The sequence below is a fragment of the Monodelphis domestica genome, chromosome 3 (assembly GCF_027887165.1).
Source record: "Monodelphis domestica isolate mMonDom1 chromosome 3, mMonDom1.pri, whole genome shotgun sequence".
NCBI lineage: Eukaryota > Metazoa > Chordata > Mammalia > Didelphimorphia > Didelphidae > Monodelphis > Monodelphis domestica.
The window spans coordinates 125,655,096-125,670,396 of record NC_077229.1 but is presented as its reverse complement, the minus strand read 5'-3'; the positions used below and the strand labels follow the sequence as shown (position 1 = coordinate 125,670,396).

General features: G+C 31.4%; 1 protein-coding gene across 5 annotated transcripts in view; it reads left to right on the top strand.

Annotated features, from left to right (window-relative positions):
• Positions 1-15,086, top strand: part of EFR3A (EFR3 homolog A) — a 158,049-nt gene extending 142,963 nt beyond the window's left edge. For 3 of the 5 annotated variants that reach the window (XM_007488344.3, XM_007488346.3, XM_056823076.1), the window contains 2 exons: positions 11,025-11,074; positions 12,494-15,086. In XM_007488344.3, the coding sequence (XP_007488406.1) occupies positions 11,025-11,074; positions 12,494-12,599 (156 nt within the window). In that variant the 3' untranslated portion in view covers positions 12,600-15,086. The remainder of the gene's footprint in view (positions 1-11,024; positions 11,075-12,493) is intronic. The other 2 variants (XM_056823078.1, XM_056823077.1) reach the window with 1 other exon arrangement.
• Positions 15,087-15,301: the final 215 nt, after the last annotated feature.

Sequence of the window (15,301 nt, the reverse complement as noted above, 5' to 3'; positions counted from 1 at the left end):
TTGAATTCAGCTTTAAGTTTTGCTGTAAAGGGGACAGCTAGGTGGCTAAGTGGATTTAGAGCTCATCTTAGGGTTCAAATTTGGCCTCAGAAACTACTTGCTGTGTGACATGGTCAAGTCACTTAATTTGTATTGCCTAGCCCTTTACTGCTCTTCTGCCTTTGAACCAATATATAGCGTTAATTCTAGGAGATAAGGTAAGGCTTTAAAAAAAAAGTTTTGCCGTGGAACCAGAAATACAACATAAGGGGTTCTCAAGGGAAGACACAAAGCATAGTGAACGTTAAAGATGCCTAAAGAACAAAATTCAAGCATGTTTCTCAATCTTGATTCATTTGGGTTAAAAGATATGCCATTTATAAAGTGTTATATTTGATGACTTGCAAATTCATTTTCATTTGTGAAAAAATATTTTCTAATTGAACTTAAAAAAACATATAGAAACAATTTTTGACAATTGTTTTCTGACATTTTATTATAGTTCAGATTCTCTCCCTCTCTCTCTTCCCCATTCCTTAAGGCAATAAACAGTCTGATAAAGGTTATACCAGTGTTTTCATGCAATACATATTTCCATATTACTCATGCTGTAACAGATGACATATCACACAATAGAAAACTCATGAAAGAAATATAATGGAAGATAGCATGCTTTGATTTATGGTCAGACTGCCAACAATTCCTTCTTTGGCTGTGGATAGCATTTTTCATTATAAGCTCCTTATGATGAAAACTTGTTTTACTGAAAATAGCTTAATCTTTCACAGATGATCATTGTATGATATTTCTATTAGCGTATAGTGTTTTCTTTTTTCTGCTCATTTCACTTCATTTTACATCAGTTCATAGAAGTCTTCCCTGATTTTTCTGTATTCATCCTATTCATCATTTTTTATGGTAAAATAATATTTCATTACAACCATGTGCTACAACTTGTTCAGCCATTCCCCAACTGATTTATGCCCCCTCAGTTTCTAAATCTTTGCCGCTACAAAAAGAGCTGCTAAAAGTATTTTGGTACAGGTAGACTTTTTTCTCTTTTCTCTTTGGGATATAGACCTAGTAAGTGGAATTGCTGGGTCAAAGGTTATACATAGTTTTATGAACTTTCCAGAATGGTTGAATCAATTCACAGTTTCCACTTTTCCCACATCTCCAACTTTTTTCATTTTAATCATGTTAACTTATCTGGAAAGTGTGAGGTGGTATCTCAGAGTTGTTTTAATTTGCATTTCTCTAACCAAGAGTAATTTGGAGAATTTTTTTATATGACTTATAGTTTTAATTTCTTCCTCTCAGAACTATCTATCTGTTCATATCCTTTGCTCATTTTTCAATTGAGGAATGCTTTGTATTCTTATGAATTTGACTTAATTCTCCATATATCTGAGATATTTAGCCTTTGTTGGAGACACTTGCTATAAAATTGTTTTCCCAGTTTCCCTTACATGCTTGGTTGTATTGGTTTTTTGTACAAAACCTTTTTATTTTAACAAAATTGAAATTATGCATTTCATTTTTCACAATGTTCTCTATGTCTTATTTGATCATCAATTCTTCCCTTATCCATAAGACTGACAGGTAAACTTTCCATGTTCTCTTAATTTGTTTATGGTGCCATCCTTTATTTCTAAATCTAGTAGCCATTTTGACTTTATTTTGTTTTATATGCCTTGAAAAGTTGGTCAGTTCCTAGTTTCTGCATTCCTTTTTTTTTTCAGTTTTCCCAGCTGTTTTTGTCACATATTGAGTTCTTCCTCCCAAAGCTTAAATCTTTGGGTTTATCAAATACTACATTGCCACAATCGTTAACTACTGTGTGTTGATTACCTAACCTATTCCATTAATCCACTATTCTCTTTCTTAGCCAGTACCCAATTGTTTTGATGATTGCTATTTTATAGAATAGTGTGAGATCTGATATATCTAGGATTCTTTCATTCATATTTGGTTTTCATTATTTCCCTTAATATTCTTGGCCTTTTGTTCTTCTGGGTGAATTGTATTACTTTTTTTCTAGCTCTGTGAAATAATTTTGGGATAGTTTATGACATTGAATAGGTAAATTAATTTAGGCAAGATTGGCATTTTTTATTATATTGACTAAGCCTATACATTAACAATAGTTGCTGGATTTGTTTTGAAAGGTAACCCCTCCAGTGTTTTATGATATCTAGTTATTTTTAACGGAATTTGCTATTCTGTCTCTTGCTTTGTTAGACTTTGTTGGTGGTAAAAAGAAATCCTGATGATTTGTATCCTGAAACTTTGCTAAATTGCTAATTATTTCTATTAGATTTTTTTTGTTGTTGTTGTTGATTCTCTGGGGTTCTCTGTGTATAACATCATATCATCTGCAAAAAGTGATAACTTTGTTTTTCCATTGTCTGTTTTAATTACTCCAATTTCTTTTTCTGCTCTTATTGCTAATTGTACTAGCATTTCTAGTACAATATTATATAGTAGTGATGATAAAGTAATGCTTCACCTCTGATCTTATTGGGAAGGTTTCTGTTTTCTCCCCATTAGAGATTTACGGATGGTATATTTGATAGATGCCATTTATCATTTTAAGGAAAGTCCCATTTTTTCAATGCTTTCTAATGTTTTTTAATAAGAAATGAGTAGTTTATTTTGTCATAAGCTTTTTCTTCATGCATCCTTCCTAGATAATCATATGGTTTCTATTGATTTTGTTAATGATATGGTCTTTTACACTGATACTTTGCCATTTTAACCATCTCTGCATACCTGGTTTAAACACATCTGGTCATGGTACATGATCCTTGTGCTATAATGCTATAATCCTTTGCCAGAATATAACATTTTTTCATCAGTGTTTTACAATGTTCTTTCTGTTTTACCTCTTTGTGCTTTAAGTATCAGTACCATATTCATGTTGGAAAAGATCTTTCTTCTCTTATTTTTTCAAATATTTTATGCAGTATTGGAGTTGGTTCTTTGAATGGTTGGTACAATTCACTTGTGGGTCCATCTAAGCCAGGAACCTTTTTTTTAGGGAATTCTTTGATGGCTTATTCAGTTTCTTTTTCAGTGATGGAGTTGTTTAAGTATTCTCTTTTCTCTTTTGGTGATCTGGGTAGTTTATATTTTTGTAAATAACTTTTAATTTGTCAGATTTATTGGAATGTAATTGGGTAAAATAACTTTCAACAGTTGGCCTTAATTTCTTTATTGGCTGTGATTTTGGCTTTTTCATTTTTGATACTTTTTTATAAAACAAACTTCTTTTTGTATTTATTAATTCATTAGTTTTCTTTCAATTTTATTTATCTCTCCTTTGATTTTTTTTAGGATTTCGCCCCCATAAAATGGAAGAATATAGCAGATTTTCAGGATTTCCTATTTGGTGTTTAATTGGGAATTTTTAATGTGCTTTATTTGCATGACAATTTCATCATTCTAATCTTTTCTCTATTTTATTATTGTAAGCAGTTAGAGATTTAAATTTCCCCCTAAATACAGCTTTGGCTACATTCCATATATTTTGGTTTGTTGTATCCTAATTGTCATTTTCTTTAATGATATTATTGATTGTTTCTATAATTTATTCTTCAGACCATTCTCTCTTTAGGCTGAAATTATTTAGTTTTCAATTAATTTTTAGTCTTTCTTCCTTTTTTGGATGTAATTTTAATGCTTTATTGTCTGAAAAGGATGCATTTAATATTTCTACTTTTCTATATTTTGGTTGTGAGGTTTTTATGTCCTATTAAATGATCAGTTTTTGTGAAGGTGCCATATACTACAGAGAAAAAAGGTATATATTTTTTTCTATTCCTACTCAGTTTTCTCATATCCAACTTCTCTAAAGTTCTATTTTACCTCCTTAACTAATTTCTTGTTTATTTTTTGGTTTGATTTATTTACTTCTGAGAGATGGAGGTTTAAGTCTATCACTAGTAATGTTTTACTATATATTTCCTCCTATAAATTATGTGATTTCTCCGTTAGGAATTTGGATGCTATGCTGTTTGGTGCATATGTTTAATATTGATATTGTGTCATTGTCTATTCCTTTAATCAAGATGTATTTCCTTCCTTATCACTTGATTTAGATCAGTTTTTATTTTTTTTTTGTTGCTACTTCTTTTTTACTTTGGTTAAGGCATAATAGAATATGCTCCAGCCCCTTTCTTTTACTCTGTGTTGTATCCCTCTGTTTTAAATGTATTTCTTGTAGACAGCATGTTGTAGGATTCTGATTTTAATCCACTACTATTATCCTTTTCTGTTTTTTATTGGCTAATTCTTCCCATTCTCATTCATATTTATGATTGCTCATTGTATGTTTTTCTCCATCTAATTTTCTCCTTTTTACTCTTTTCTCTCTCCCTTCCCCTCCTCCTTTTAGCCTTTCCTGTTCACAAATTTTTGCTTCCAACCACTGTCTTCCTGAATTTGTCCTCTTCTTTGTCCACCCCTTTTTCTCTTATTCCCCCTTCTCTTCTGTGTCCTCTGACACCTTTCCTGCCTCTTGATTTTGGAGGGGGGAAGAGCATATCAGCCCAACTTATTCAGCTTACTCTCTTCTATGTATACTCATCCTAATAGTGATAAAATTTTTAAATATCTTGAGTATTTTAGGTATCTTGAGTATTGTAAGTATCTTAGGTATCATATATATCTTAAGTTTCTCAGCTATCACCTTCCCAGGCATGAATATATTCACTCAATTCAACCTAATTGAAACCCTTAAGTTTTCATTTTATCTTTTTATGCTTCTCTTGAGGGTCGAATTTGCTCATCAGATTTTCTTTTCAGTGCTGTCAGTGTATAACATGTGATGTAATATAGCCAGGTAATGATGCCAGTTGATCTAGTGATTTTTGCAGTTCAGATATCATTCTAAGAAAATCACTTTGTAAACCCTAAAACCCTTAAAATGTGAATTATTAGTGGTAGTAATAATCAGGATTCAAGCCTTACCTCTTGACACATTCTGGGTCTATGATTATGGACTAGTTAGGTAACCTCATACTGCCCCAAACAGTTATAATTGTTAGAGAAGATACTGATTAGAAATAGAATTAGAAAGCTCCTGATAGGAAGCTTATTACACTATAGGAGTCACATGTTTGCTCTAAAATAGCAATAATCATTGTAACCATTAATATTTTGCTTGTGTTTTGATAATATATTTGATATTTGATAAAATATTTTATAATAGCCTTCCTCTCCCAGAGAGAGACATCCTTCAATCCTTTATACTATGCAACTGAGAGGACATGGAAATTTCATTATCATATAGAAAATTAATTATTGCTGTATTTGTTAAAATCCTTTAAAATCAAATTGATAAAATTACTCAGTATGAAATACAATTAGGGAATCTGGTAGAAGCATATATATTTTCATTGTCCTAAGTTGCCATATACCCTCAAAAAAGCATCACCATTCAGCCAGCTTACTGTTGATGTGCCTCTCCTTACTTAGCTAGTCTGGACTTTTGCTGTTCTAATCTTCAAAAACCCAAGATATTGAAGAAGAAATATTAATATTCTACTCTGTTTTAGGCAGAAGTCTGTCAAAAGTAATTTTATTTAATTCAACATTATTCCATAACCAAGTATATCTATCCTAGAAAGAGAAATGTCCAAACTGGCATAGCCTCCCTGAATCCTTTTTCCCTTCCTTAGACATGTTCTCTACCCCAAGCTCCAGTACCTCTAGATAACATGTATTGGAATTTTGAAAAACATAAAAAGTAATAAGTTAAAATATTGTTTGGATTAACATTCCACAATAGACCTACTTGAGTTCTTCCTTAACCTCAAAAGTTGAAGTCTTTCTTCCCTTTGTTCAATGTCTTAATCTTCAAATACAAGAAATAACATTGCTCTTAGTTGATTATATTGTGCTCACTTAAGAGCAAGGGTGCATTATCTTGTGATCTTCTCTCCATAAGAGTTAAGTTTGGTTATCACCCTTCGTCCATTTTCCTGAGGAAAGTTGTCTACACACTTTTAAATAGAGAAAAGTCTAAGAATTTAACAAGAAGAAAATATTATTTCCTAATATTTTCAGTTGAATTAAAAAGGTTTTGACTATATCCACACTTTCGTGGCAGTGCTGGGCATCAGAGTGGGATTCCCCCCTAATCCCCCGCCCCCATGATTATGACAGCCTATAGATTTAAAATGACCTTTCCTGTATAGCTCACTTGACTTCTGCCTTGATGGTAGAAGAGGAAGCTAAGAATTGCACAATCTTTAGATTGTCAATAAATTTTCAATTTATTATTAGCATACTAACTGATCAGTGACTGGATGTATTGTTAGAAGATATTCTTGTTAATAATTAAATGAGAAGAAAGAAGTTACACCTAAGTGGAAAGAAACTTATATTGGTTGACATTATTTATATAGTAGGGCCCCTTATTCTCAGGGATGCTTTTCAAAACCTACTGCAGATGACTGAAATTGCCAATGTAAGTGAGCACCTGCTGATACAATATGTATGTGCTTTTCTCTACCCACTCCTTTCCCTCACCTTAGCAGCAGCTTCCTAACCTGCTCCCACAAAAAATAACTTTAAAAAATGAAAGTGAAGAAAGTGAGGAGAGGCTTTGAGTTGACTATGGATAATTGAAACTGAATAAAACAAAAACAGAGATAAAGGGAGCTTACTGTATTTATATTGCTGGAAATGAAGTGGTCGTGAAGTTCTGTGAAGTTCTTCTAAGATCTTCCAAATTAAGTTAACATATGCTCTGATAGTGACTTTAATGCAGAGATGAGAAAGGTGAAGTTGTAGAGAAACAATTAGGAATTAAAGAGGCCAGGACTCCTTTACCAATTGTTATTGTACCAATAACTTATTTAATAATGGAATTAGATGATCTTTAAATGTTTGTTAGCATTCACTTTTCTTAGGAATATCATTTAGGGCATGTTCTATTTCTTTTTCTAAGAAAAGTTTATATATTCTATTTCTTCCTCTAAGTCTAGGCAGAGTATGTTTTTGTAAGTATTCTTCTATTTCACATAAATTGTTAAATTTGTTGGCATACATTTGAGCAAAATGCCTCCTAATAATTGTTTCAAGGAAAAGAACCTATGTGTTCTAAAATATTTATAGCAGCTCTCTTTGTGGTGGTAAAGATCTCGAAATCAAGGTGATGCCCATCATTTGAGGAAGGTCTGAACAAGTTATGGCATATGATTGTTATGGAATACTACAGTGACGTAAGAAAACTAAGGAAAGACTTAATGAAATTATAAAGTAAAATGAGCAAAACCAAGAGAATATTTTATATAGCAACAGAAATATTGTTTGAAGAATGACTTGTATATGTTCACCTTCACAGAAAGAAACAAGCAAGACTTAATTTTATATATACATGCATGTCTGTCAAATAATATCTTCTCTAGTACAGGAGGTGAGAGGAAAAATACCTGAATTTCAATGTAACAAACAAATTTTTAAATCTTAAAAAGAGAGAAATAAGAAGGGTCAAAGATTTTATAGAAACCTCACACCTTTAGATGATGAACACTTTCTTCAACCAAAGAATTGATTAATATTGGAAATGGTAAGCCACTTAATCTCAAGAAGAACAAAGGATGCATTTTTTTGCAAAATAATGTTAGTTATCAATTAATGAGCAAAACCTCCAAGTTAACTGTCTGTATAGTCAAATCATTGATTCATCAGCCATAAAATCAGAATTCGTTTTTAAACATTGTGAAATAATAATGAGAAAACTATTTGTAGAGTTGAAAAAACCTGAATCAAAATTGGTAAATAGCAGCATTGATTCTGATTTATTTAGAGGCTGAAGGGATATAAATTAATATGATAAAGAGACAAATGAGCTCAGAAAGTTTCTTGGTTATTCATAAACATCTGAATTATTTTCTAGAGAAATGGCAGCCAAATGTAATGCTGAGTTATAAGATTTCTAAAATCTTATGAAAAAAATGTATCATTTCATAAAGCAGAGAGATGCAATGGAGAGTTAAAGCTATTTAAAGAAATCTGGGCAGAATATCTATCGAATAAGCAAAGTGTGATTCCTTAGGGCAGAGAACTACAAAACAGAAGAAAAATAGAAAATATTTTTTAACAAAATATATCAAATTGGTCTCTCCATCAAGGCCAAAGGAACCACCTCTCTTAAGCCCCTAACTTCATCACCCAGAATATGCTTTATAGAGTAGTTAGAAAAGGGACAAAAAAGAACAAAGATAGAAAAATCAGTAGGATTGGATTAAAAGTGAATAGAAGACATGTGACTTATACTCAATGTTTCTGAAGGAGGGGAAGATACCAAACTGTGGAGAAAATATCCATACTTGATCCTAAGGAAAAAATAGGCTAGAGAACTTCAGTAACTACTAAATTATATGCCTTTTCTATATGTATAAAATCTTTGAAAGTCATTTATACATGAAATGAAAGTATCTGCATTGAGAGTATTAATAATGATGAATAAAGAGACTTCTGCAAGTGAAATATAACAGTGGACTACATCTTCTGTTTCACAATAGCAGAAAAATGTAGATCCCATTTTGCATTTTTTTCATTAAAAGTCTTTTTAATTTGGTATATCAAAATGCCATCATACCAGGACTTTTACAAGATATGTTCAAAATCATTCAAAATTCCTTGGAAGATGCATTAACAAAAATGACTCTCTTACCATAAACATCAGGTGAGGCAGAATAAGGAGATATTATATATGGCTAACAGTGTTTGCTACTTGATGACAGAAATTCATTTTCTGTGAATAATGAGATGTTCCAAATGCTCCCATTTATGGATAATGTAATATTACACCCCACCTACAATAATTGCAGAGCCTTTTGAAGGATTTCTAAAAGGAGTTCAAACTAGAAAGAATTAGATGAAAAATATCTGATAACCTAGATGTCCATGTTTATTTTGACAGACAACCTATGTAAGGCTTCCTAAATTAAGTTTTTTTCATGCATCCCTTTGGTAATCCAATTAATCCTGTGATCCCTCTCTCAGAAAAATGTTTTTAAGTAATTGAAATCTAAATTCCCTGAAATAGCTGTAGATCCTATGGGGCAGTTGAGAGATAAAGGGGGATGTGTATATGAGTATATAGTTATTCATATGTTTGTGTGAACATATGCACACTATAAAAAATGGTAGACTCTGAAAAAGACCAGAATTAAATATGTCATCAAAGAATTATATGTTAGGAAGAGAAGACAGGCTCGTGGAATGGTCATACCAAGAGTTGAAAAATAGACAGAGTGATACATTGTTATTCTCATAATTCTAGGGAAAAGCACAGATATAGTTTTTTCTAATTCACCCTGTTGTGAATTCATAAGAAGACATAGATGAGAGTTGTTGTATGTGTGGTCCACAATCTTCTTCAGGGACTATCTCAAATGATGAAATCACATAACCATCTGAGTAATTAGGAAGGAACTATTTAGGAATTATTTAAGTTGTACATGTAGATAAAGCAGATTTGTTATTATTTTATATTATGAAATTTGTATTTCCATTTTTTATCAGGAAATAATATTCCTTTTGAAATGAATTCTATAAGCAGCATTTTGCTGTACAAATGGCTCCCAATTTTTAAACATTTATAGATCTAGGAATTTTATACATTGATTTTATAGATGTATTAGTCAGTCACTAGCCATGACGTGCTTATTACATTCAAGGTGTGGTGGAGAGAACCTGAATATGTAGTTACAATATTAGTGTTCAAAGCACTATTTACTGACCTCATTGGGTCTCAGCTTCTTAAATGAAAAATAAAAGTTGCACAGGATGATTTCTAAGATTCCTAGCTAGCATGAGAGAGTAAGATAATTGAATCTCAGTGAGGTCAAATAAATTGCCTAAAACAAAGCCTTTTTTTTTTACATGACTAGAATTCTAGTCACCTGACTCCCAACCTAGTCTTTTTTTCTAATATATTTTAAAATGATTTTCTTGAAGTTATTGCTTGATGTTACTATATACTAAAAGGGAGGAAAGAAAATGAAATTTTGCAATTTTTTTTTACTTTAAACCTTTTTAGTGAAAGCTACTTATATTTTTCATGTACTAATTCACTTGATAAATTAAGTTTAATGCCATCAATTATAAAGATTTTATTTGATATTCAATTGAAAACTGATCAAAAATCTTTTTTACAACATCCTTGATAAATATTTATCTAGCCTTTGTTCAATAACCACTTGGGGGGAGGAGGGGACTCAACATTCCAAGATATCCATTTCTGCTTTTGTAAATACTTTTTGGAGAGTTTTTCCTTCAGTAAGTCTGAATTTGCCTCTTTGCAAATTATATCATTCCTCTGAGTTGTGTTCTATGGGGCCAAACTTAATAAGTTGTTATAATCAAAGCATTTATATGGTAGATCCTTTGTTTTATAATAACCCTGAAGTGTAGGTACTGTAGATATTATTTTACAGATGAGGAAACTGGCACTCAGAGAGGTTAAGTTACTTGCTGCCATGGCCACACAGTATTAGAGGTAAGATTCAAATTCAGGTCTTTCTGTCTGCAAGTTCAGTACTCTCCTATGCAACACTATTCCCCATTATAGCCCTTCAGATTCCAGAAGATATCTATCATGTTCTCATTAAGTCTTCTCATTTCTGAGCTGAATATTTTCATTTCTTTCAATGAATCCTCCCAATGCATGATCATGAAATTCTGTACCTTCCCAATTGTCCTCTGAATACTCATCAGCTCATCAGTGGCCATTGTGAAGTATGGACTTGACTTTATTCCAATAGAGTTGACTAATACTCAAGTTAGACTGCATCACAACAGTGTTGAATGTTGCAGTTACTGTGTAAGTAGAGAAACCAGAAAAAAAATTTGAGAATCTTACCCATTCGTCACTTACAAATCAGTATTTTGACACATGGATTTAGAAGCACCTATATCTTACTGTTTTACATGAGGCTTATGTGTAAGGATACAAGTCATTGAAAAATGCTCAGCTCTGTTTAGAATTTTTAATGTTCTCTTCTCCGTTATTCTCTTTCCCTTCATAGGCAAATTTTCTTCATGACAGACTTGCACAAATACTGGAGCTCACCATACGGTAAGGATTTACAAATTTAAAACCTTGGTGGAATATACAAATTTTTTTTTGAGATAAATTATGGCAAGCAGAATTTAAACAGTTGTGGTAACTTTTAAGAAAATGGAAGTCAGCATTTTCTTCCAGAATAAATATTTCTTTTTTTCTACTTTGCCACTCTCTTTTGCTTCTGTGATTTTTTCCCCCCTAGCTTTTTGCAAAGGCTTTGGGGACTGTTAACAGGTAGCATAATGCCATCTTACATACTACAGGGCTTTAGCATGATCAAGATAAATATTATGACTCAAATAACTGATTTTTTTTGACAGATGGATTGAAAGGGATGAAATAAAATCATAGAATTTATAATTCATATTAACATGTCACTCCCTGGCTTATTAGGATGTGTAAACCCGTTGCTTTTATGCTAAAATAGCCTTAGATTTTTCTTACCTACCTCATATCTGCTTTTTATAGTTTTTGTTTCTTTTATATAAATGGCATGCTTATCAAATTTTTAGTAATGACAAAGCTGGGACTAGCCAACAATCAAAATTCTTGAGTATTGCAGAGTGCTTTACATATGTTGTCTCATTTTTTTTCTAGATAGTAGGATTCTAGAAAATTAGATGCTCAGTGACAGAATAGGAGACATAAAACTTGTGAAAATCACTTTAAAGTCTTAACTTGACTATAGTGGGTTTCAAATTCAGTATGAGATAAAAGTATGACTTTTATTTTGAACCATCTACTCTTCATTCTATACTGTACTATATAGTAATATATATATATATATATGTATATATATATATATATAGTACAATTTATTCATACTTTGAGTACTTTTTTAAGTCCTCTAGCATTCCAGAATTTTTTTTAAATTACAGACTACCCAATAGCATATAATAGAATTTCAGCAGATTTACTTTCCTTCTCATCTATTATTTCTTCACTTTTTCCATCCCTACCTATTTTGAATAGTGATTATATTCTATATTTTCCATTGCCCTTTTCTTGCTCTTCTGTGGCAGACATACTCTTAATTGTTGAGGTACAAACTTAAGCTTCTGTCTTTAGTGAGATGAATACTTTTTTAAAAAATATCATAGTCTAGTACATAATATTCCTGCTTCAATTTGCTGAAACTGAGTAAGCCAAAATGCTTTTTTTTTTTAAGCATAAGTCTTTTATTTAAGTCTGACCTAGGGAACCAAGTACAGTAGCTTTTGAATTATCAGGTGTTTGGACTTGAATATTAGAATTTCAATTTAGAGTAATAAGTTGAGTAGTAGTGCCATCTTTTTTCTGAAAAATATCATATTCTCTGTAATCTAATTAGGAAGGCCATTTCAGTGATATGTTTGAAAATAAAATTCTCTAGTAGGGAAAAAAAGCCAATTTTAAATATATGTACTGATGATTAATTTTTTTCTTTTACAGTCCTCCCCCGAGTCCATCAGGAACATTAACCATTACATCTGGACATGCCCAGTACCAGTCTGTCCCAGTTTATGAGATGAAGTTTCCAGATCTCTGTGTGTATTGAGTCTTATGGAGTCTGCTGAATCATATTTAGTATAAAGTTGAAAATCAAGGCCAAAATCAGTTTTTAGGGTTAATTTGCTTCATCCCAGTTAAAATATTTATTCAAAATAATTATGAAACTAAAGTTGAACCAAATGATTGATTGCCGGAGCAAATTGGGCATTTTTAAACTGTATTCTCTCAAGTACATTGGAGCATACAGATTTGTCATGCCAATTTGTTTTTCCATTTGAATATTGGTTTTAAAAGTTGAGCAAGTAAAGTTTTTACATGTTCTATAGTACATTTTAAACTTTTCAGAAATGCTTGTTTCAAATGCAAGTTGTTATTTTTTCAAATAGGAAAGGAAATTTACTAACATAGAGAATATATATGATGTATTTCTTAATCTTATAAAGAACTGTTTTAGCAAGAATGGCTTTGGCTTCCTGTCACATAGAATAGTAAAGAAGTATATTTGCTCACTAACGTGGAAGCTTGTGTTTGGTGGCTTATTCTTCTCTGCTTTAGAATAAGTTGTAAAAAACCACCAATGCTTATTTACAATTACAAATTACATTTGAGTGATAGTGGTCAAAGGCTATAAACTATAAAATATACTTTTACAAATCTGGTACTGCTATATTGTTTTCTGCTAAAAATTTAACTGTTCTTGAGAAGCATAAAGCAACTTCTTAGAGCACCAAATTGTGCAATATTTTTCACATCATATATATATATATATATATATATATATATATATATATATATATATATATATATATATAGTTGATGGGCCATGCTTTGAAATTGCAGTTGTAGTTTGCTGCGGCTCCATTAATTGAGAGAGATATATTTAGTATAGAAAGACATTTTTAAGAAGTTAATTGTTCACCTGTGAATTCACAAATACAAAAAGTGAGAAGTCTATACATTTCTCTTCATAGTATATTTAAATTTACAGTAACATTTTACATATTGATTATTTTTTAATCAGTCCTACAGTTTCAACATTCCCTAATGTTGATTTAAAGTTTATTTTGTAAGATTTGAACCAAATGTACTGACATACATCTGGTTTTTTAGACTTACTTTAGACTACCCTGTGGTTTTAGAGAACAAGTGTGCTGAATTTCATAGGTTTATATTTCTGCTAATAGCAATGTTACAGTGTATGCATACTGACATGCTTTTGATAATATTTAAAATGGGTATGTATTTTGGTGAATTCCTTGGCACTGGGTCTTAATAAACACTTTTTTTCTTCATGGTCCGTTTTGAAATTCTTTTCAGAAGATTAAAAATCATCTGTTCCACAGTCCAGTACCTTGAGTGGAAGATTTTTCAGCCTACATTGCCATTTACATGAAGCAGCATAAGCATCTCAAAGGCTAAAAGGAACTTAATATTTTAATTTAGAAAATTGTAATAAAGTGTTCATGTGAATTTGTGTGTATTATTTAGGCTCTACTGGAAAAATGAAGAGAAAATAAGGAAAGTCACTGTAAATCTTATGAATATGTAAACCAAAATAATGATTCCCCTTGATGCTTTTTTGGAAGTATAGTAGTGCATGCCCCATGTTGTAATCAGTTAAACCTATGAAATGACACCTTAAAACAAGATGGAATGTTCTCAAAACCCAGCCATTTTCCAGTGAACAGGGTACTCACAGTTGTAGACAACAAATTAGCCTCTCCAATATTCTATGGAGTCTTTTGCTGCTACAGCTTGACATCCTATTCAAACAAGAGTTTTTCCATCAGTACTTTTGCCATTTGCCCACATTAATTTTCTTTTTAAGGTAAGATATTTTTTGACCTACATTCTTTTTTTTTTTTTAAGAATTTAAATGGGGGGACAGAATGCAGAACAATCATCATCCACTCGGATGTCATTTTATAAATTAACACTGTGTGCTTTTGTATGAAAAAAAGAAATATAATTTAATAATCTATGAAAATAATAAATTACGAATGTATTTTCATTTGCACTCATGCAATATACAAACTGCTGTACATATTTTCTTTTTTGGGAAATTTAAATTTGCTGCATGTATTGATCGCATGTACCCTTGGAAATATAATTGGCCTTTATTGCACCTTTCACTTAGTTTGTTTATCCATTGTTGGTTTGAGTTTTTCTTGGTTTCACCACAGTAGATTCCTATACATCCTGGATTACTGGGTCTTACTCTGGTGTTGGTTGTAAGTTCTGAGAATTGATATTTTCTTTGATTTATTTCTTGTGTCACGGGAACACTGCAGATACTTGTATGTGCATCATTAAGGCATTTTGGAGACAGTATGGAATTTGTTTACCATCTGATTTTGTTGATATTTTTTCCTGTAGGTATTAAGTCGAATAAACTGTTAAGTATTCTAATTTCAATGTATGCAGTTATTTTGTATCATATTATTTTTCTTGAGTAGTTTTAGTATTTAGAATATGCAATGTGTGTGCTGGGTCTCTAATACCTGTGACTGTTTCATTAAAAGTTTGACTGTCACTTCGAGTCCAACTGATTTTGTATGTGTTTCATCTTTATTTTAAATTTTTTTCAGAACTTTCTGTATTTTGCAATAATAGTAGATTTTGCTTATTAGTTCAAGATAAGATAAGCCCCATTTCCAGAAGTAAGACACATTTCTTGTGGTGTTAGATATGGAAATGAGATTACTTTCTTGTTTTATCCATGTTGGCATATTCTCTACTAAATGTAAT